The 23406-nt window shown below is 44.9% G+C and overlaps 1 protein-coding gene across 1 annotated transcript in view; it reads left to right on the forward strand.

Annotated features, from left to right (window-relative positions):
- rnf185 (ring finger protein 185) overlaps positions 1-20551 on the forward strand; it is a 21460-nt gene extending 909 nt beyond the window's left edge. Inside the window, exons 2-6 of the mRNA XM_038794251.1 lie at positions 5734-5749; positions 6010-6125; positions 7785-7839; positions 8704-8821; positions 18679-20551. Coding sequence (XP_038650179.1) covers positions 5734-5749; positions 6010-6125; positions 7785-7839; positions 8704-8821; positions 18679-18776 — 403 coding nt within the window. The 3' untranslated portion in view covers positions 18777-20551. The remainder of the gene's footprint in view (positions 1-5733; positions 5750-6009; positions 6126-7784; positions 7840-8703; positions 8822-18678) is intronic.
- Positions 20552-23406: the final 2855 nt, after the last annotated feature.

Here is a 23406-nt window from a genome sequence, read left to right on the forward strand (position 1 = left end):
GCACCGAGCAGGGACGCCCTGTCAGGCCGAACGATCTCAAATCGTAATGTTGCCTTGAATTCCTTGTGAGATACCCCTGGCCGACATGATCCACTGGCAGCTAAGGCATTGCCATTGTAGTCAAGGAGTTGGCAGGCTGGTGGAAGAATGCTGGGTTGGTCATGGATGCTGTCGAGATCTGACTGTGGTATGAGGTTCGCAGCGCACCGGTGTCCAGTTTAAATCGGATGCGAGCCTGGTTGACTGTGAGGATAGCACACCACTCGTCGTCGGGATCCACACTGAGGATCGAAAGGAGGGTTGCAGGTGCAGTGGAGACCAGCTTGCGTGTGGTTATGATGCCCACCCGATATGGAGACTCGAGGCAGTCAGCATCGGGGTCCGTTGGGCTGTCGGGATCAGCATCCCGAATGTCTTGTTGTACCGAGCGGATACTTCTGCGTCGTGTCTTAGATCGCAGGCTGATAATTGGTGGAGCGGACCTGCAGCAGGCCGCGTAATGGCCAGGCTTCCCACACTGTAGGCACCGCCGTCCTTTGGCTGGACATTGCTGCTTTAAATGGGCAGAGCCACAATTCAGACATGTCATAACGCTGACGTCAGCGCGTTTCCAGGCGCCGACACGCATGCACAGTGCGGTCGGCCAACGTACGCACCTGCGCATTGGGGTTTTCAGCCTCGTCGTCCACCCCAGTCGTGGCGCACATGCGTAAGGACCCGGGAAAAGTGAGCAAAACGGCCACTCTCCTCGATACTCAGGCATTTTTGCAATGGCCTGCACCCGTTCTGCCTCATGGGAGGCCAGTTTTGCAGATTCCGCCGCCCTGATGTGGGGAGTAACGATTCTTGGCATGCTTGTGGACTACGCACGTCTCGATAGCGACGGAGAGGGTTAGCTCTTTACATTTTGAGGAGCTGCTACCGCAGGGAATTGGAGTGGACCCTGAAAATGATCTGATCCCGGATCATGGAATCAGCCATCGAGCCATAATTCCACAACTGCGCCAGGATGCGGAGATAGGTCAGGAAGGACTGAAAAGGTTCATCCTTACCCTGAAGCCTCTGTTGGAAGATGTACCGTTCAAAGCTCTCATTCATTTCAATGTTGCAGTGGCTGTCGAATTTTAGCAGAACTGTTTTGAACTTCGTCTTCTCTTCATCATCGGCAAACGTAAGCGAGTTGTAGATATGGATAGCGTGATCCCCTGCGGTCGAGAGAAATAGCACGATCTTGCATCCGATGCTGCCTCGAGGTCAGGGGCCTCGATATACAGGAGGAACTTTTGCTTGAAAATTTTCAAATTGGCGGCGAGGTTGCTGGCGATGCAGAGCTGCGGAGGAGGCTGGATGTTTTCCATGTCGCTGGGTGACCGCTTGCTGGTCGTTGCAGATTCACTCGAGGTAGGTTCGGCAGGATTAATAGCACTCTGGTACCATGATGTGTTAGGCCGGTTGGTTCGACGTTGACTGCAACTGGATGCAGGGAAGCTAGAAACAAACGTCTGACACCGGAGATGATCCAACACTGTTTTATTTAACTATGAACTGCTGTACATGTTCAGCTGTGGGTTGACACTCTACTAATCATACTGATGACCTCTTACTGGCTCGACCAGACTTACTAGCTACCACATGGCAGTAGTGCCCACTAACTTATGCACTCTGACTGTCTCAGTGTCTGGGTCCCGAAAGGGCGGGAGTCTTAATGCCCCGTGGGCTTTATAGTCGTGGTGTCTTGTCTGGTGATTAGTTGTTCTGTGTTGTGTGTTTATTGGTCATCCTGTGTGTCAATCACTGCCTGTCTACATCTCATTATATACATGAGTGGATATTATGACAATGAGAACTAGGCGCAAGAGTAAGCCATCTGCCCTTTTGAGCCTGCTCTGCCATTCAATGAGATTTTGTGGACTTAGCTCCACTATCCCGCCCAAACACCATAACCCTTTATTCCTTTATTCTTCAAAAAACTATCTACCTTTATCTTGAAAACATTTAATGAAGGAGCTTCAGCTGCTTCACTGGGCAGGGAATTCCATAGATTCACAACCCTTTGGGTGAAGACGTTCCTCCTAAACTCAGTCCTAAATCTACTTCCCCTTATTTTGAGGCTATGTCCCCTAGTTCTGCTTTCACCCACCACTGGAAACAACCTGCCCGCATCTATCCTATCTATTCCCTTCATACTTTTATATGTTTCTATAAGATCCACCCCCCCCAACTCTCCTCGTAATCCAACCCCTTCAGCTCTGGGATTAACCTAGTGAATCTCCTCTGCACACCCTCCAGTGCCAGTGCGTCCTTTCTCAAGTAAGGAGACCAAAACTGAACACAATACTCCAGATGTGGCCTCACTAACACCTTATACAATTGCAGCATAACCTCCCTAGTCTTAAAACTCCATCCCTCTAGCAATGAAGGACAAAATTCCATTCGCCGCCTTAATCACCTGTTGTACCTGTAAACCAACTTTTTGCGACTCATGCGCTAGCACACCCAGGTCTCTCTGCACAGCAGCATGCTTTAATATTTTATCATTTAAATAATAATCCTGTTTGCTGTTATTCCTACCAAAATGGATAACCTACATTTGTCAACATTGTATTCCATCTGCCAGACCCTAGCCTATTCACTTAACCTATCCAAATCCCTCTGCAGACTTCCAGTATCCTCTGCACTTTTCGCTTTACCACTCATCTTAGTGTCATCTGCAAACTTGGACACATTGCCCTTGGTCCCCAACTCCAAATCATCTCTGTAAATTGTAAACAATTGTGGGCCCAACACTGATCCCTGAGGGACACCACTAGCTACTGATTGCCAACCAGAGAAACACCCATTAATCCCCACACTTTGCTTTCTATTAATTAACCAATCCTCTATCCATGCTACTACTTTACCCTTAATGCCATGCATCTTTATCTTATGCAGCAACCGATTGTGTGGCACCTTGTCAAAGGCTTTCTGGAAATCCAGATATACCACATCCATTGTCTCCCCGTTATCTACTGCACTGGTAATGTCCTCAAAAATTCCACTAAATTAGTTGGGCACGACCTGCCCTTTATGAACCCATGCTGCGTCTGCTCAATGGGACAATTTCCATCCAGATGCCTTGCTATTTCTTCCTTGATGATAGATTCCAGCATCTTCCCTACTAATGAAGTTAAGCTCACTAGCCTATATAATTATCCGCTCTCTGCCTACCTCCTTTTTAAACTGTGGTGCCACGTTTGCTAATTTCCAGTCCACCGGGATCACCCCAGAGTCTAGTGAATTTTGGTAAATTATCACTAGTGCATTTGCAATTTCCCTAGCCATCTCTTTTAGCACTCTAGGATGCATTCCATCAGGGCCAGGAGACTTGTCTACCTTTAGCCCCATTAGCTTGCCCATCACTACATCCTAAGTGATAACAATCATCTTAAGGTCCTCACCTGTCATAGCCTCATTTCTATCAGTCACTGGCATGTTATTTGTGTCTTCAACTGTGAAGACCAACCCAAAAAACCTGTTCAGTTCCTCAGCCATTTACTCATCTCCCATTATTGAAACTCCCTTCTCATCCTGCCCAATGGGCAGCACGGTAGCCTAGTGGTTAGCACAAATGCTTCGCAGCTCCAGGGTCCCAGGTTTGAATAGCGGCTTGGGTCACTGTCTGTGCGGAGTCTGCACGTTCTCCCCGTGTCTGCGTGGGTTTCCTCCGGGTGCTCCGGTTTCCTCCCACAGTCCAAAGATGTGCAGGTTAGGTGAATTGACCAGGCTAAAATTGCCCTCGGGGTCCAAATTGCCCTTGGTGTTAGGTGGGGTTACTGGGTTAAGGGGATAGGGTGGAGGTGTTGACCTTGGGTAGAGTCTTTCCAAGAGCCGGTGCAGACTCGATGGGCCGAATGGCCTCCTTCTGCACTGTAAATTCTATGAAATCCTCTAAAGGACCAATATTTACCTTAGCCACTCTTTTTTGTTTTATATATTTGTAGAAACTTTTACTATCTGTTTTATATTCTGAGCAAGTTTACTTTCATAATCTATCTTACTCTTCTTTATAGCTTTTTTAGTAGATTTCTGTTGCCCCCTAAAGATTTCCCAGTCCTGGGCAGCACGGTGGCGCAGTGAGTGGCACTGCTGCCTCACGGCGCTGAGGTCCCAGGTTCAATCCCGGCTCTGGGTCACTGTCCGTGTGGAGTTTGCACATTCTCCCCGTGTTTGCGTGAGTTTCGCCCCCACAACCCAAAGATGTGCAGGTTAGGTGGATTGGCCACGCTAAATTGCCCCTTAATTGGAAAAAAAAATAATTGGGTACACTAAATTTTAGTAAAATAAAATAAAATTTAAAAAAAGATTTCCCAGTCCTCTAGTCTCCCACTAATCTTTGCCACTTTGTATGCTTTTTCCTTCAATTTGATACTCTCCCCTATTTCCTTAGATATCCACGATCGATTTTCCCTCTTTCTACCGTCCTTCCTTTTTGTTGGTATAAACCTTTGCTGAGCACTGAAAAATCGCTTGGAAGGTTCTCCACTGTTCCTCAACTGTTCCACCATAAAGTCTTTGCTCCCAGTCTACCGTAGCTAGTTCTTCTCATCCCATTGTAATCTCCTTTGTTTAAGCACAAAACTCTAGTATTTGATTTTACCTTCTCACCCTCCATCTGTATTTTAAATTCCACCATATTGTGATTGCTCCTTCCGAGAGGATCCCTAACTATGAGATCATGAATCCTAACCAATTTACTAGTAGGCATTGGTTTTTGGCTAGGATGAGCACAAGAGTCTGCCTTTCAGGTGTTATGCAACAGAGGTCTTGGACGCTTTTAATCAAAAACAAACTTTATTCTACAAATTTAGTTAACATTTGTATAAACACAGACATGCAAGAATTTTTAGCAACTACAAGCATAAATACCCCATATAGCTACGGTAATCTATTTATAACCCTTAATGAATCCCCCTTAACTGTTCCAATTTAATAACAAGATACCAAAAACCCTTTTTACCAAAACAATAGGTAAATGTAATTATTGTTTTTCTTCCTTGGAATGATTCTTTAAAATTGAAAATAGAGAGACAGGCCAAAATACTTCTCTGTCTGATCCTGCAGCAGCCAAATGTGAAAAACAAAAGTTAAAAATTCCCAGAGCCACAAACCAGCTCCAAAGTGAAAGCTCAGAGCCACAGCCCAGCTCCACACACACAATGACATCACTGAAGCCCTGTGATAAGACAAAAATATTTCTTAACGGGACACTCCCATGACACGAGTCACAAAAGTAAGTCTGCAGGTACAGCAAATAATCAGGGAGGCTAATGGAATGCAGTCCTTTATTGCAAAATAAATTGAACATAAAAGTAAGGAAGCTGTGCTCCAGTTATACAGGACCTTGGCCAGGGTGGTACGGTGGTTAGCACTGCTGCCTCACGACCCAAGGACCCAGGTTCGATCCCGGTCCCGGATCACTGTCCGTGTCTGCGTGGGTCTCGCTCCCACACCCCAAAGGTGTGCAGCGTAGATGGATTGGCCGTACTAAATTGCCCCTTAATTGGAGAAAAAGAATTGGGTACTCTTAAAATTAAAAAAAAAATGCAAGACCTTGGTCAGACTGCATCTTGAATACTGTGTGCAGTTTTGGTCTCTTTCAAGGAAAAATATAAATGCGTTGGAGGCGGTTCAGAAGAGGTTTATAGATTAATGCTTGGAATTAACACGTTGTCTTATGAGGATAGATTGGAACAGCTGGGCTTGCTTGCACTAGAGTCCAGGAGAGAGGGGTTGACTTGATTAAAGTATATAAGATCCTGAATGAAAGTTGAAAGCATGTTTCCACTTGTGGGTGAATCCAGAACTAGGTGGCGCCATTTTTAAATTTAGTTTAATAAAAGCATCTTTGCAGTGTAAGTCCTATATTAAACTACCTAGAAATCATCATTATATTTGCACTACAAAAAATGTACTCTTGTGTTCTTTAGTTTCTTTATCACCAACTGAAAGCCTCTGATATTTGTATTCTGACAGTGGTTAGAGACCAGACCTAACAGACAGGTTTGTCCTGTTTGCAAAGCAGGCATCAGTCGAGACAAAGTCATCCCCCTTTATGGAAGAGGAAGCACATGTCAGCAGGATCCAAGGTGAGAAAATCAAAGGAGTAATACCACAATGGCATTTCTGTTTTCTGTAATATTGTTACGACACACAGGGCCAGTGCATGTGAATTCCAGGCACACGACCCAGAGTCACAACACCGTTGAAATTAACATGATTAACATTTATTTTTAAAATACCCGAGGTCTTCGGCTGCCCAATACTACTGTCGCCAGGTTTGTAAATTTGAAGACAATTAACCTTATATTATTAACAGTAGCTATAATTAAATGGGTTGCAAATACACTGGTTAACGATCTAATCTCTAAGCTCCCCACCATTTAACTCACCCTCTCTTTCTCTCTCTCTTTTCTCTCTCTCTCCCTCTCTATTACATAGAACATACAGTGCAGAAGAAGGCCATTCGGCCCATCGAGTCTGCACCGACCCACCTAAGCCCCCACTTCCACCCTATCCCTGTAACCCAGCAACCCCATCTAACCTTTTTGGTCACTAAGGGCAATTTATCATGGCCAATCACCTAACCTGCACGTCTTTGGAATGTGGGGGGAAACCGGAGCACCCGGAGGAAACCCACGCAGACACTGGGAGAACGTGCAGACTCTGCACAGACAGTGACCAAGCGGGGAATCGAACCTGGGATTGTGGCGCTGTGAAGCCACAGTGCTAGCCACTTGTGCTACCGTGCTGCCTGGTAATGATATTCTTAGTCGCTCTTATTTTGTTTCCCACACCCTGCTTATTTTCAAAGTTTGGCCTACAGGTGAATCAATTCCCATCACTGAAAGCTTCACATCTCATTCAAAAAAATTGGCAGTGGGAATGGTTTACTTTTCATTCTGTACGAGGTTACAAACATCCACATTTTACTCCCAGTCCCATTAGTTGGATATCGTTGGATAGAAAAATGTTCGAGTGCTCTCCTGTATTCACATGACTCCCTGTGCTGCTCCAGATACAGCGCCATGGGTGGGCAGGTTGCACAGTGGTTAGCACAGCTACTTCAGCACCAGCGACCCTGGTATCTGTCTATGTGGACTTTGCACGTAGTCCTCGTTCTTCCCACAGACCAAAGGAGTGCTGGTTAGGTGAATTGACCATGATAAATGAATGGGGTTACAGGGATAAGGCGGAGGAGTGGGCCTTAGAGTGCTCTTTCAGGGGTCGGTGCACACTTAGTGGGCTGAATGGTCTCCTGCCTTGTCAGGATTCTATGATTTTTGTTGTTCGAGTCCCATTCTTGACACTAGAATCATAGAATCCCTAGCATGCAGGCGGTCATTCGGTCTGTTGAGTCTGCACTGACCCTCTGAAAGGGCACTCTAACTTGGTTCACTCTCCTGCCCATCCCCGTACCCCACCTAATCTTTGGACGCTAAGCGGAAATTTAGCATTACCAATCTCTCTAACCTGCACATCTTTGGACTGTGGGAGGAAACCGGTGCACCTGGGGGAAACCCGTACAAACTCCACTCAGTGAGTCAAAGTTGGAATCTAACCTGGGTCGTTGGTGCTGTCAGGCAGCAGTGCTAACCACTGTGCAACCGTGCTGTAAGTAGTGTTCTTGTAAAACTTATGGTGTACCATGATTTTTGCTCAAGTGCTTAAATTCAGCAGAAGAAATTAAATTAATTAAGGCATGTTTCACAGACAACTTTAATCTTTGTCTACCATGTTGTATTTAGGGAGAAAACCCCTCCAAGACCACAAGGCCAGAGACCTGAGCCGGAGAGTAGAGGGGTGAGTACCTGCATTAATTTCAGGGCAGCAGTCAGAAGGTGATGAGAGGAAGTGGGAAGAGGGACACAGAAATTAGGGGGTGATATAAATGGTTTGTGGTAATTTGGATAGTGAACATGTTTCTTTGTTTTGTGCTGTGTTCCTGACAGGAGTGAATTATTCAGCCCCTCCCACCTGTTATACAATCACAGACAGTATGAGGCCATTCAGCCCATTGAAATAGCACCAGCTCTTTCAATTAATTAATTGTGCACCCACCCGCTTTCTCATATTTCTAAACTATTTGTCTCCAGTTATTTATCCAATTTCCCTTTAAAGGCTATGACTGAACTTGTGTCTACCACCATTTCTACCACCTTATTATGGAATAAAGTTTTCCCTCATGCCGTCTCTGGTTCTTTTGTCATCACCGTAACTATGTGGCATTCTGTTCACTAAATTTTCACCATTGAAAACAGTTCTTCTTTAAAATGATGGGTAGAAGATCAAATAAACACTTGGCTGAGAATAAACCGCTTCTTTGTCCAGCATTTTCTGTTTTAGACCATCTCAGCAGGTCTGACAGCATTTTGTGGAGCGAGAACATAGCAGGAGTCTGGTTGACTTAGCTCCCTTTTCTCTCCACAGATGCTGTCAGACCTGCTGAGAATGTCCAGCATTTCCTGCTTTTGTTTCAGATTCCAGCATCCACAGTAATTTGCTTTTACTTTAGTTTCTTGGTTTATCCTTTTCCCCACTCCGCCCTTCTGAAATGTGGGAAGTTTTATTATATTATGGAAGCTATAGTGTTTTTGTTAGCCATTGTGCAAATTCTTTATAATGCACCTTCTGCTGAATTATTGCCACAATGATCTTGTTTCTCAGGGCTTTCAAGGTTTTGGATTTGGAGATGGAGGATTCCAGATGTCGTTTGGGATTGGTGCATTTCCATTTGGGATTTTTGCAACAGCGTTTAACATCAATGATGGCCGCCCACCTCCAGGTACATGATAAAAATCACTGCATTCTCCATCCTATACAGAGAACACCCAGTGCTACATCAAACTGGTACAAAACTGGCTCCCCTTATCATAGAATCTCTACAATGCAGAGGGAGCCATCCGGTCCATCGAGTCTGCACCAACCCATTGAAAGAGCATCTGAACCAACCCATTGAAAGAGCATCTGAACCAGGCTCCCCATCATAGATCATAGAATTTACAGTGCAGAAGGAGGCCATTTGGCCTATCGAGTCTGCACCGGCCCCCGGAAAGAGAACCCCACTCAAGCACATGCCACTTCTACCCCATCCCCTTAACCCAGTAACCCCAATTAACCTTTTTGGACACTAAGGGCAATTTAGCATGGCCGATCCCCCTAACACGCGCATCTTTGGACTGTGGGAAGAAACCGGAGCACCCGGAGGAAACCCACGCGCACACGGGGAGAACGTGCAGACTCCACACAGACAGTGACCCAAGCCGGGAATCGAACCTGGGACCCTGGAGCTGTGAAGCAACTGTGCTAACCACTATGTTACCGTGCTATCCTATTACTACCGTGCTGCCCATCCCTGCAACCGCGTAATCCCACCTAACTTGCATAACCCTGGACACTTCAGGGGTAATTTAGCACGGCCAAGCCACTTAACCTGCACTGTGGGAGGATACCAGAGCACCCAGAGGAAACCCACACAGACATGGGTGAACATAGACTCCACGCGCATTTGTCACCAAGGCCAGAATTGAACCCGGGTCCCTGGTGGTGAGGCAGTAGTGCTAACACTCTGCCACCATGCTGCCTGTGGCATGATCTCTAACTTATCCACAGTCAATTACTTTCCTACTTTAAAATTATTGTGTTGTGGAAATGATTTAATCTTTGAGTTGGGCAGGTGAAATGCCCACCAGTTCATGCATTCCAAAAGAAGAATCACGGCAATACCGAATTGGCCTCATTCAACATTCTAACCTAAGGACAGTAGAGTGACATTAATGTCCAGTGCTAAAGTGCATCTTGTGAAAGTTGCATTGAAGTCTTGACATAAAGGTGGTAGAAAAAGTAGTTATAATTGCAAGCATTGCGTGTTTGACCTGCAACCCATTCAAAACTGACAATGCAGATTGTTACCTGTTGGTGTGGCCTAGCACTTCATAGAATCAAAATCACACAGTACAAGAAGTAGCAATTCTACCCATCATGCCTCTACCAGTTTTCACTGCTGAAAATGTCTGGTGATGAAAGGAACAGGTTCATTCCAATGCTGAGGTTTTGCCCTCAGTTGGCTAAATCTTATTGTTTAACAGGATAATCTGTATCCAGATCACTTTTAAACAAGTTTTAAAAACCAGGAAACTGAGATGTCTGTTTAATGCTTTTTGTTCATTACTCACTGAGAACCTCCAGAATTGTAAGAAGTCTCGCATCACCAGGTTAAAGTCCAACAGGTTTATTTGAAATCACAAGCTTTTAGTGGAGCACCTGAGGAAGGAGCTGCACTCTGAAAGCTCGTGATTTCAAATAAGCCTGTTGGACTTTAACCTGTTGTTGTGAGACTTCTTACTGTGCTCACCCCAGTCCAGCGCTAGCATCTCCGCGTCAAACCTCCAGAACAACATTGATCTAACTACATGCTAGCTGAAGTTAACGGTTTAAATTCCCCATTGTACCATATATACACCGAATATATGGCACTGAAACGGGCCTTTTTGGCCCGACCAGCCCATGTCAGGGTTGGCCTCTACTCCAGCCTCCTTGCATCTTTCCTCCATTGAAATCCTGCTATCATAAACCTATGATCCCTTCTCCCTTATACCCTTGTCTACCTTCCCCTTAAACGCATCTATACCAATAGACAGCGATTTCCACATTGTCTTCAGGTTAAGAAGGTTCTTTTGAATTCCGTGTCTGATTCCTTGATGACTATATTACATTGATGGCCTTTAGCTCTGCTGTTCTCCACAAGTGGAAACATTCTGCGACCCAGCCTGTCAATCCTTTCCTAATGGACATAGCCACACATTTCCTTGTAAATCTTTGTAGCGCCCTCTGCAGTGCATCTATATCCTTTTTTTATAATATGTGGCCAGAGCTGCATGCAGTACTCCTTAAGTGTGGTCAAACCAATATTCAGTAAAGATCTAGCACAGCTTTCCTACTTCTCAATTCTGTCCCTCCAGAAATAAAGCCGAGAGCTCATAGAGTCATAGATATTTACAGCAAGGAAACAGGCCCTTTGGCCCAGCTTGTCCATGCTGCCCAATTTCTATCACTAAGCTAGTCCCACTTGCCTGTGTTTGGCCCATATCCTTCTATACCCATCCTGCCCATGTAACTGTTTAACTTTTTTAAAGTAAAAAATTGTACCCGCCTCTACCACTGCCTCAGCAGCCTGTTCCAGATGCTGTACGTGAAATAAATTTCCCTCTGATCTCTCCCCTCTCACTGTAAACCTATCCCCTCTAATTCTAGATTCCTCTATCTTTGGGAAAAGATATTGACTATCTACCTTATCGATGCCCTCATTATTTTATAGACCTCTATAAGATGACCCCGGAGCCTCCTACGCTCCAGGGAAAAAAGTCCCACTCTATCCAGCCTCTCCTTATATCTCAAAGCATCAAGATCCTGCCCTTATTTTTCAGATACTCATTGGGCAAATGCTCAGATATATCTTCTCTTTATACTGCCGTGATGCTGTCCCTAGTCAAAAACGCAACTCACCCTCTCCTCCTATCTCCTGGTTTATCTTTCCTACAGCATCTGTACCTCGGAACATTGAGCAGCCAGTCCTGCCCCTCCTTTATCCATGTTTCAGTAATAGCTATAATACCGCAGTCCCATGTACCTATCCGTGCCCTGCGTTCATCCGCCTTGTCCATTAAGCCTCTTGCATTGAAATAAATGCAGTTCAATCTGTTTCTCTGCCTTCCACTTTTCTCCTTACTGACTTTTTTTTCTATCCTCTCTTTACTACCCTCTGACTTCCTGGGGCTGGTTTAGCTCACTGGGCTAAATCGCTGGCTTTTAAAGCAGGCCAGCAGCACGGTTCGATTCCCGTACCAGCCTCCCCAGACAGGCGCCGGAATGTGGCGACTAGGGGCTTTTCACAGTAACTTCATTGAAGCCTACTCGTGACAATAAGCGATTTTCATTTTTTCATTTCATTGGTTCCCTCGCCAACACCACTAGCAAACAACCCCCCTAGGACATTGGTTCCATTCCTGTCCAGGTGTCGGCCATCCAATTTGTAATGGCCCCACCTCTCCCAGAACCAGTTCCAATGTCCCAAATATCTGATTCCCTCCTTCCGCACCATCTCTCCAGTCACCCTTCATCCTGTCTGTCCTTCATTTGTACTCTAACAGCAGATTTGCTTATTTTTATTGGCCTTGCTAATCTGTGGTGCAACTTTTAAGTGATCTTTTTGTTTCAGTACATGGAATTATAGAAACCCTACAGTGCAGAAGGCGGCCATTTGACCCACCAAGTCTGCAACAACCCGCTGAAAGAGCACCCAACTTAGGCCCACTCCACTTCCCTGCAACCCTACCTAACCGTTTGACACTTAAGGGGCAAGTTAGCATGGCCAATTTACATAACCTGCACATCTTTGGACTGTGGGAGGAAACTGGAGCACCTGGATGAAATCCATACAGATATGGGGAGACCATGCAAACTCCACACAGTCACCCAAGTCCGGAATCAACCCCGGGTCCCTGGTGCTGTGAGGTAGCAGTGCTGACCACTGTGCCATCGTGCTGCCCTGCCCAGTGTACTCCAATATCCCTAAATATGCCAAAATATACTACCTCTCATTTATGTGTTGATCTTAATTTATCTATTATTTGCCTATTCTGCAATTTTATTAAAGTCACCTGTAATCTGTTGCCAACTAGCAATCCGTTCGCCATTTGAGAGGATAGAAAGGAAACCTCAGCTCATCCATCGTTGTGCACCTTATTTTTTTATTTATTTTATTACTTTATCAGAGTTACAAAGCCAGAGTTCAGAGTGTGGACAGGGGCAAACCCCTAATACAGCTCCTTGCCTGCTCCAAAAACCAACTCAAACCAAATCCAAGTGCTGGTCCCCACAAGAGAGACATACCAGATCCAGGCATTACACCTGACCTCACACTCCTATTGGCCAAAAAACCAAGAAGCGATGATGGTGCACCTTATTGAAGTCCTTTTGACAATTCTGATAAATTACCACACCTGTTTTGATATTGTGATATTCTGGTTATTTTCCCAATGGATTCTGCAGAGCCCTGGGGTTCCAGAGAAGACATCCAAGGGTCTGGCAATTTTTCAATTTGAAAAAAGTTGTCCGCCCAGCTCGAAGGTGTTTTCACGCTGCGTTGGCCACTGATGGGCACACTAGTCAGCCTATCAGGAGCTAATGCAATGGAGAGAGTATAGTCAGAGGGATTGACACTGTTCTCTCCAGCAAGTCCAGATGGCTATGTTGCCTGCCCAGTGCCATGGTTCGGGACATATGTTCATGACTGAAGAGGAACTAGCAGTAGGTCTGAGGACCCGGATGTCATGGTCTATCTAGGCATTAATAACATAGGCAGGACAGTTTGTGCAGGGGGTTGGGATTGAAGGCACTAGCAACAGTACCGCTCCCGATGGCCCCGGGGAAATACTCGGGGAATCCGGTAATAACAGCTTCATTGAGAATTTGGAGGCAGTTTCGCCAACACTTCGGGTTGGGGGCAGGGTCAAGGGAAATGCCGATTCGGGGAACCACAGATTTGAGCCAGGGAAGTGGGATGGAAACTTTCAGAAATGGGAGGAGAAGGTGATTAAGACACTAAAAGATATGTTCCTTAGGGGTCGGTTTGCAGGATTGAAGGGGCTGGAAATGAAGTATGGGCTGGAGCAGTGGGAAATGTTTAGATACATGCAGGTTCGAGATTTTGCCAGAAAGGAGATATAGAGCTTCACGGAGGAGCCGGCCTCCACATTGCTGTGAACGTGCAGGCTAATGTTTGGGGTTTGGTGCGAGGATAGGATCGTTGTTATTGATATGGGGATTGACATATTTGTTACTGATTATTGTTTATTGTTGGTGGGTGTAAATTTGGGAGAAAATGTGAAGGAGAATAAAAATATTTTTAAAAAATAAATAACATAGACAGGACAAGGAAAAAGATTCTGCATAGTCGGTATGAGATGCTTGGCACCAAATTAAGAAAGTCATAAACTCTGGATTATTATTTGAGACGAGTGAAGGGCAGCACGGTGACTAGCACTGCAGCCTCACGGCGCGGATGTCCCAGGTTCGATCCTGGCTCTGGGTCACTGTCCGTGTGGAGTTTGCGCATTCTCCCCATGTTTCCGTGCGTTTAGCCCCCACAACCCAAAGATGTGCGGGCTAGGTGGATTGGCCACGCTAAATTGCCCCTTAATTGGAAAAAAATAATTGGGTACTCTAACTTTTAAAAAAAACATATTTGAGATGTGTGCAAATTAACATAGGACACACCAGATTAAGGCGATAAAACTAAAAGCTCTGTATCTGAAGGCACAAAGCATTCGAAACACGGCAGATGATCTGAGAGCGCACACAAATAAATAAGTAAGATTCGATAACCTTAACAGACTGCAGAAGGGCATGAATTGGGACCTGAATATTAATGGGTACAGGACATTTAGGAAGAACAAGAAGTGAGGAAAGGGTGAGACTATTGGCTAATGATGGTATTGGCACAATTGAGAGGAGTGACCTACATTCAGGCAACTAGGATGTGGAAACAGTTTGGATAGGAATGGCAAGAAGTCACTTGTGGGGGCTGTTTACTGGCTGCTGATAGCACGTGGAGATTGTCAGAAAAGCGTAGCAATGATCATGGGAGATTTTACATTGAGTGGAGAGAGGAGTGAGTCTGAGAATAGTATTTAATCTACTGTAAGGCAATTCTGAGGGCATAAAAGCTGAGCTAGCTAAAGTGAATTGACAAATGAGGGATAGGTCAATAGAGATGCAGTGGCAAACATTTAAGAAGATATTTCAGAATACACGGAATAGATACACTCCAACGAGAAAAAGTCCAAGGGACAGAGACGCTCTCTGTGGTTAGCACAAAAGGTTATAGATAGTATCAAACTTAAAGCAAAAGCATGTTGTGCAAAGGTGGGTGGAAGATCAGAAGATTGGACAGAATATGAGGAACAGCAAAGGATGACTAAAGGAATAAAGAGGGGAAAATTCGAGTATGAAAGAAAACTAACCAGAGGTATAAAAAATAGTAAGAATTTCTATAAATATTTAAATAAGAAAAGGGATAACCAAGTGAGCATTGGTCCTTTAGAAAGTAAACCTGCAGAATTGATAATGGAAAACAAGGAAATGGCTGAAGAATTGAATGGGTATTTTGCATCGGTTGTCACTCCAGAGTAAGAGTTTTTCAAAGGGAGGGTCGCGGAGCGATCACTCACTGAGTTCCGCATTGTCCCGATCGCGGGAGAAGTGCCCAAAGGCCACTACCTGCTTTTAAATTGAAAATAGCAGTCTACCACTACCGGCTTTTAAATGCAGACGATGCAGTCTTCCCGCCAGAAGCAGCAGCAGTGAGCAGGTCACGCGCCCTGCACATACACTTGACATCAAACACCATGTAAGTATGTGCTTTTGGTGTGAAATCACAGAGGAGAGTTTCTTTCATTTTCTAGCTGCTAGCAAGCAAGGCAAGAGGACCATGAAGGTGGATCATTTGTGAAGATGGCCTCGAAGGCAGGAGGGAAAGCGTGAGTGTATGAAAGACAGAGAGGTGAAACTGTGAGTGCACGTGCCTGTGGTTGAAGTGTGGGGATGCTGAGGGTATGGGGAGGCAGAGAGTGAGAGATGTAGAGAGTGTATTATTGAGAGACCGGGAGAGGTGTATTTGTGTGAGACGGTGGTGTGAGTGCATGTTTGAGGGTGCGCTCTCTACGTAATATAAAATGAATTTTTGAGCAAAAGAAGCAGCATGACTCCTCCCATTAAAAATGATAAAACAGGAAGACATAAGTCTTTGTTCAGAGAACTTTTAAATTATAGTAAATGCATACATTTCAAGTAGAAAATACTTTGATAAATTTATTTTTTATATGTTTCTACATATTGTGCATAAAAAATTTTTTTTTGTGGTTTAACTTTTCAACAATAAGAATGTTTCTCCAAAATTCCGTCTATATTCTTGGCTAGCCAAAAGGTTACATAACTGGAAAATGTGGAAAACCTGCATTAGAGTGTAACATGGTATCCGATTAATTCATCTAGTAAGTTGTTTTCTTGTTTTGTCCATCTGCAGAGCACTATAATTCCGTTTCACAGTTCGTACTTCACTATTCCAGCCTTTTCTGATAGTCGTAACGATGTTAGAGGCAAAGGGTCATATAGCACAGAAAGGCCATTCGGCCCATCGATTCTGCATCGGTCAAAAACCATCACCTAACTATTCTAATCCCATTTTTCAGTACTTGACCCATAGCCTTGTATGCCTTGGGATCGTAAGTGCACATTTCAATACTTAATGTTATGAGGGTCTGGGCTTCCACCACCCTTTCAGACAGCGGGTTCCAGACTCTCTCCACCCTCTGGGTGAAAAGGTTTTTCCGCACATCCCCTCTAAACCTCCTGACCCTTACTTTAAATCTTTGTCCCCTGGTCATTGATCTCTCCACCAAGGGGAAAGGTTTCTTCCTGTCTACTCTGTATAATTTTATACATCCGAATCAAGTTCCCCCTCAGTCTCCTCCGCTGCAAAGATCCAAGTCTATCCAATCTCTCTTCATAAATAAAACTCTCCAGCCCAGGCAACGTCCTGGTCAATCTCTTCTGCACACTTTCCAGTGCGATCACATTCCTCCTATAATATGGATTCCAGAACTTACAATCCTTACAGTCCAGAAGGAGACCATTCGACCCATCGGGTCTGCACCGATCCTCTGAAAGAGCCACCCTACCTGGGCTCACTCCCCCACCGTAACTCCGACTAACCTGCAAATCCTTGGACTCTTAAGAGGCAATTTTTGCACTACCAATCCACATAACCTGCACATCTTTGGACCGTGGGAGGAAACCGGAGCACCCAGAGGAAATCCACGCAGAAATGGGGGAAACATGCAAACTCCACAGTCACCCAAGGCTGGAATTGAAGCTGGGTCCCTGGTGCTGTGAGGCACCAGTGCTAACCACTGTACCGTCAGACCTTAATACTCTAGCTGTGGCCTAACAGGGCTGAACACATTCTCCCCGTGTCTGCGTGGGTTTCCTCCGGGTGCTCCGGTCCTCCCACAAGTCCTGAAAGTTGTGCTGTTGGGTGAATTGGGCATTCTGAATTCTGTGTATCCGAACAGGCACCGGAATGTGGCAACTAGGGGATTTTTCAAAATACAGTCCAAAGATGTGCGGGTTAGGTGGATTGGCCATGCTAAATTGCCCGTAGTGTCCTAAAAAAAGTAAGGTTAATGGGGGGGGGGTTGTTGGGTTACGGGTATAGGGTGGATACGTGGGTTTGAGTAGGGTGATCATGGCTCGGCACAACATTGAGGGCCGAAGGGCCTGTTCTGTGCTGTACTGTTCTATGTTCTATGTTCTAACTTCATTGCAGTGTTAATGTAAGTCTACTTGTAACACTAATAAACATCATTATTATTAACCAGCATTTTATACAGTTCTAGCATAATCTGTTCTTTATATTCAAATTATTTCCAGGCTTTGTGCACAGAACAAACCATGTGAATTCTCGTATTCCATTTTTTTCCTGATTAGTGACTTCGTACAACCTGTTTATTTTATACAATCTTTGTTTTTAAAAAAAATACATTTAGGATAGCCAATTCTTTTTTTTCCAATTCAGGAGCAATTTAGTGTGGCCAATTCACCTACCCTGTACATCTTTTTGGATTGTGCGGGTGAGACCCATGCAGATATGCGGAGAATGTGCAAACTCCACACGGACAGTGACCGGGGCCGGGATCCTTGCCATCATGAGATAACAGTGCTAATCACTGCGCCACCATGCTGCCCCACAATCTTTGTTATTTAACATTTTGCAATATGAGTGTCTCCCTCACCTGTCCCACCCTAGCTAATCACTACCTTGATCTCAAAAAATGTTTTGAAGCTTAACTTTGTTTCAGTGTAAAGGTTTCTACCTTTCCTCTTAATTTGCCCTTTATAGTGATAGTCTCTTTGTGTGATTATTACATCTCTAAATGCAATCAGTATCATCATCCTAATAATAATTGTGGATCACAAATCATCAACACAAGTTAATTTCCTGGTGCCTGCATTTTGTCAAGCTTCCTGACCCACATTTTTATTTGTTTTAACCTCGATGTATTGTCACGCTGCCATATGTTTCATCTCAGACTCCATGTAATACACGTTCCATCTGTAAGTAAGTAAAGTCGGCATTGTTCCCGGTGACCATAGGCTGCTTTGACTAAGGTTGAGACGGCGGGGCCTTCATGAATAACCTCTGCCGGTACGGGAATTGAACCTGCGCTGTTGGCCTCGCTCTGCGTCACAAACCAGCTGTCTAGCCAACTGAGCTAAACTGGCCCTCCGTCTGTACATGGCGTACAGCTGCCATCAAGAACAGCCAGAGGTAATCTACTAAAGCTACAGAGAAAATCATTGTTGGTGCAAAAGATCCCTGAGCCCTGGGTGCTTAAATAATTTTGCTATTTAACACGCGGATGAATGAAGGACAAGAACAAGTGGTATCCCATACCCCTGAAACTGGAACCCACAACAAGAGACAAGGGAAACATTGTGCAAATAGGGACAAGGGTTCATTTAATATAGAACTGTCTCCAGATGCTAGAATCTGACCTTTTTTTGTGCCCTTTCACCCTGCAGCAGTCCCTGGAACACCGCAGTATGTGGATGAACAGTTTCTGTCTCGCCTTTTCCTCTTTGTGGCTCTTGTGATTATGTTCTGGCTCCTCATTGCATAAGGACAAACAGAAGCGATCCTCTTTCCAGGTATTTGTGATCTGAAGTGTAGATGGATGAACTCTACTGAGAAGCTAGAATCTTTCACCAAGTTTTTATACCTTCAAATATACATTAAGAACAAAAAGCATATCGAATTGCGACTGAAGCTATTCTTGGAATTAACCATCTGATGAAACAGCACGTATGTGGAACTGGTTTGAATGGACTAGTAATCTTTGTTTAAAAGGTTCTTGGGCTGTAATACTGTGGAAATGTTTGTATTCTGTGACGAATTCGGGTGGTATGCGTGCTGACTTCAAACTGAAAGTTTCTGATGGTCTATAACTTTTACTCGAATCACTGCTACACTTTCACTTTGGGAAGGGCCGCAGAGCTTGTTTCTTGGTTGAACAAATAATCCTTGAAGTGGACTAGTGATTTAATACTGCCTTTAAGCACCGCTTTTCTCAGTTGATTTGCTTCCAACTCAAAGGCTAGAGCTTACAATCTGATCTGACACTGTATGGCAGTACTGAAGCCTTACTTGTTTGTTCATATGTATATAAAAGATCTTGTGGTAATATTTAAAGACAAGCAAGAGTACCGTATGTCCTGAACACCATTCCAGTTTGCAGAAACTTGCAATGTCCGAATTGATTGTGTTTCCCACACTTCAAAAGCAATTCTATAGCTGTGAAGAGCTTTTTGCGAACTGAGGCTGATAATAACTTCATGTTGTTTTGCTCACTGTTAATTTTACTAAAAGAAAATTAATTAATGGCAAAGGCATAGTCATCGCAGCCACTGTTAAATTTCTGTCACTAGATCGGACAACCTGTTAAGGTTATTTTCTCCCACTGTCTTTCCCTGTTCAGACCAGAATGTTACAGCTGGATGTTTCAATGGCACTTTACCCACTCTGCTGACTTTTTCGGTTGCCCTTTAACTGAGATGCTTGGGACATGACAGTTGGTAAATAAAGCTGGCTGAAATATCAGCTAGATTATCTGCTAAGAGTGTCACGCAATGGTGATTAGTTTAGGAGGGTTAGGCCTGCTGCAACCTGAGCCCTCTTGACTCCTGACATCTTCTGCAGACTGTTAACAATTCTTATATATCCTCCTTAAGTTCACTTGTCAAAGCCTCCTTTCATGATTCAAAATCAGTCTGGCCCTGTAACTCCAGATCTAACATTCAGAAAGAGGCTACAGCCCAAACTTTCAGAATCCTCAGCAAGTGTTTAAATTACAACCTAATTGAAATAGATGGGGAAACACTTTAAATATTCAGGAGCCCTAGTGACCCCACCCTGTTATACTCCAATCACAATCAAAACCTTTTTGAAACTGTCTGGGGAGGTATAGCAGGAAAGTGTTCCAGATGGGAGATGAGAATTTGAAACCTGGGTGGATTGGGCTGGACATGTGGAACCTGACTGGGCTCATTGAAGAACAAGTGACAGATTGGGTGATGGGGAAGAGATGCGGTTACAGAGCTAAAGACGGGATTGTTGAGTGTCTTTCTTTCTTTCACCTCACCTGGTTAGTGGAGTTCCTGAAAATAAATTGATAGTTCCAGTGTCTGGTGTAGGGTTTATGCTGAAGAGGAGATAAGCCCAATAACGAGAGAATATCAGTTGTATATGTGATCATAGCCTTCTATTGAAACATGCAAATGTATTTTTAATTTAATATCCTGTTTCCTACTTTGTAGCAAATGTGAAATAAAACTTGTACACTGATCAACTGATTCCTTATCATTGTAGCTTTGACCTAATAAATGGACTGTATACTAATTGTTTTTTTTCATATCAAAACACTCATTTCCTCACTGAGGGTTTTCACAGCAGGGGAAGAAGGAAATTTAATATCATAGAATTCATCCATGGTGTCTTGTGGGACTTCACCCAACTCGTAAAACATTTTTAAAAGTGGAAGCTCGGCTATTCTGAGTTCTGGCATCTGTCAGTCAGGCATTTCTGAGGTAGAAGGTCAGAAGTTCAAATCCATTCACATATGTGCACACAAAATCTAGGCTAGCAGTGCAGTACAGAGTGGAGCTGAGATCTTACAGGTGAGACACCAAACTGTACATTTCTTGTCACTCACTTCATGATACAATTTAAAATCCACCCTTCCCATTATGGAAAAGAGCAAAAGGAATAGGAGCAGGAGTAGACCATCTGGCCTCTTAACTCTATTCTACTATTCAGTGCAATGGCTCATATGCCTAAAGTTCACTTTCCCACTTGCTCCTATATTCTTTCACCGAGAGACCAAATATCTGTCCACCCCAGCCTTGAATGTGCTCCAATTATGGAGCATCTGCAGTCCTTTGGATGAGAAAATTCTAAAGATGCACGACCCACTGAGTAAAGACATTTCTCCTCCTCTCAATCCACCAATAATCTCAGACCCCTATCCTGAGATTGTGTCTTGATCTGGATTTCCAAGCCGGGGAAAGAACCTCTCGATATCTACCCTGTCAAACCTGCTTGGCATCTTGTATGCTTCAATGAGAATTCCTCTCATTCTTCTAAACTCTGAAGAGCACGGGTCCAGTTTTCTCACCCTCACCATAGGATGACCGTGTCATCCCAGGAACCAATCTATACTTGACCTTCACTGCACCATCTCCAATTCACGCTGCCGCCCCCCCTGGCCTCCACCTCAGACACCACCTGTGCAGTCTGGGTCTGGGTGGCACGCATGGCCAGCACCACATCCTGCTCCTACATGCAGTTGGACTTCACTGCGCCAGCTTGTGCTCGATGCTCGCCGACAATCTCTCATGTCCCTGACACTGCGGCTGCATCTCCACAATCGATGGGACTGTCCATTCCAGAAGACCGAAACCCGTCTGGACTTCAGCTGGTCCCTGGGGTCTGCCTGTCCTCTGACTGTTCCAACTCACTTGTGGGTTCCTACCCCCACCTGCTGTACCAGAGCATGTATGTTTGGTGCACACCTGATAGTGTCGCAGTAGTCTCTTCACGAATATACTGAATCGAGGTGAATGTCTCTTGGATGGTGGAGAGTGTTGGAGACAGCTGTGACGGGAAGTGTATGTCATCCTTTGATTTGAGCTCGGGGGTGGCCTGGATCTCGGGTCTATGGCTCATGCCTGTGTCAGTGTCCTCGGCCTTGGCTGACACCGGGCTGTGGCTGAGGGATACCAGAAGGACCCACCCCACCACCAGCAGGTCCTGCAAGACCCAAGACAAGAGCCATGATTAGACTGCGGGCTGAGGGGGTGGTTGGGGCATGTTGGGAAGGGGATGTGTTTGGGAGGAGGGGGGGGAGTAGGGGCGGGGGTATGGGGAGTAGGGGTGGGGGTATGGGGTTGGGGGGGGGAATTGGCACATATCAAGGGGAACTGCTACTCAGCAGGGTCTCACTTCCTTGCCCGATGCCGATCTCCACCCCAGCGACTGCCCTTACCTTGGGCCCGCGAATCATGTCCAGGGCCCGCTGCTCTGGCGCGGTGAGAGGCCGCAGGTCCAGCGGTCTCGCTCCAGTCTTTTCCATCTCCTGGCGGTTATGGGCAGCCTCGCCTCTCCACAGCGTCTAGCAGGGTCTCAAGCTCATGGTACGTAAAATGGGGTTCTCCTCGCTGCCATCTTGTTGGCTGGGATGGTGTGTGTGGGGAGTGAAGTGTGTATATAATAATAATAATCTTTATTGTGTTATGGGAGCAGCGTTTCCAGAACCCCAAAATGTATCGTGGAGTTCAACCAACCTCTCCCTTTAATGTATTATTGCTTTTGAAGCACACGGCCTGGTCTCCAGGTGTGGCATTACAATTATGGGCACGTGGGTTTTTAAACACAACACAATGTTTATTCCATGAATTCAACTTAACCTTCTTAAATAAACAATGGATCCCTTAACACCCCTTATTTAAAACAATACAACATTAAATAATCCTTCAAACCTCCAAAAGACTTAACACCTTTAAACAGAAACACATCAGGTTAAAAACATTACTATTATGAATTTAAATCACCCAAATGATTCAGAGATGTTCTTTCCTGGCAGAGATCACCGCAGATCCAGCTCACTGCAAACACAGACTCGACCAAGCTCTTTTCTTCAAAACTGAAACTAAAACTCCCAAAAAGCAGAAGTGATCTCTGCTCAGCTCCCCCCTCTGACATCACTTCAGTAATATGAGCTGCTCTATTTCTTAAAGGTACATTGCTTAAACACCCATTTCTTAAAGGTACTCTCACTTGACAATTATCACAAGTAGGCTTACATTAACACTGCAATTAAGTTACTGTGAATATCCCCACAAATCGCCACATTTGGCGCCTGTTCGGGTACACTAAGGGAAAGTTCAGAATGTCCAATTTACCTAACAAGCACGTCTTTCGGGACTCATGGGAGGAAACCCATGCAAACACGGGGAGAAGATGACATAGACAGTGACCCAAGCGGGAATCGAACCCAGGACCCTGGCGCTGTGAAGCAACAGTGCTAACCATTGTGCTACCTCACCGCCCTACGTGCGGCTGCAGCTTGTCAGCCTCCTAAGTATCAATCATGAAATCAGCGAATCCGATACTGTTTCTCATTGGAATCGATTGTGGCCCCGGTGCTATCCCCTTCATTGTTGTTGAATTCGTCCAGGTGTGGTACCAGTTTTGCG

Source organism: Scyliorhinus canicula, chromosome 1, assembly GCF_902713615.1.
Source record: "Scyliorhinus canicula chromosome 1, sScyCan1.1, whole genome shotgun sequence".
Classification (NCBI taxonomy): domain Eukaryota; kingdom Metazoa; phylum Chordata; class Chondrichthyes; order Carcharhiniformes; family Scyliorhinidae; genus Scyliorhinus; species Scyliorhinus canicula.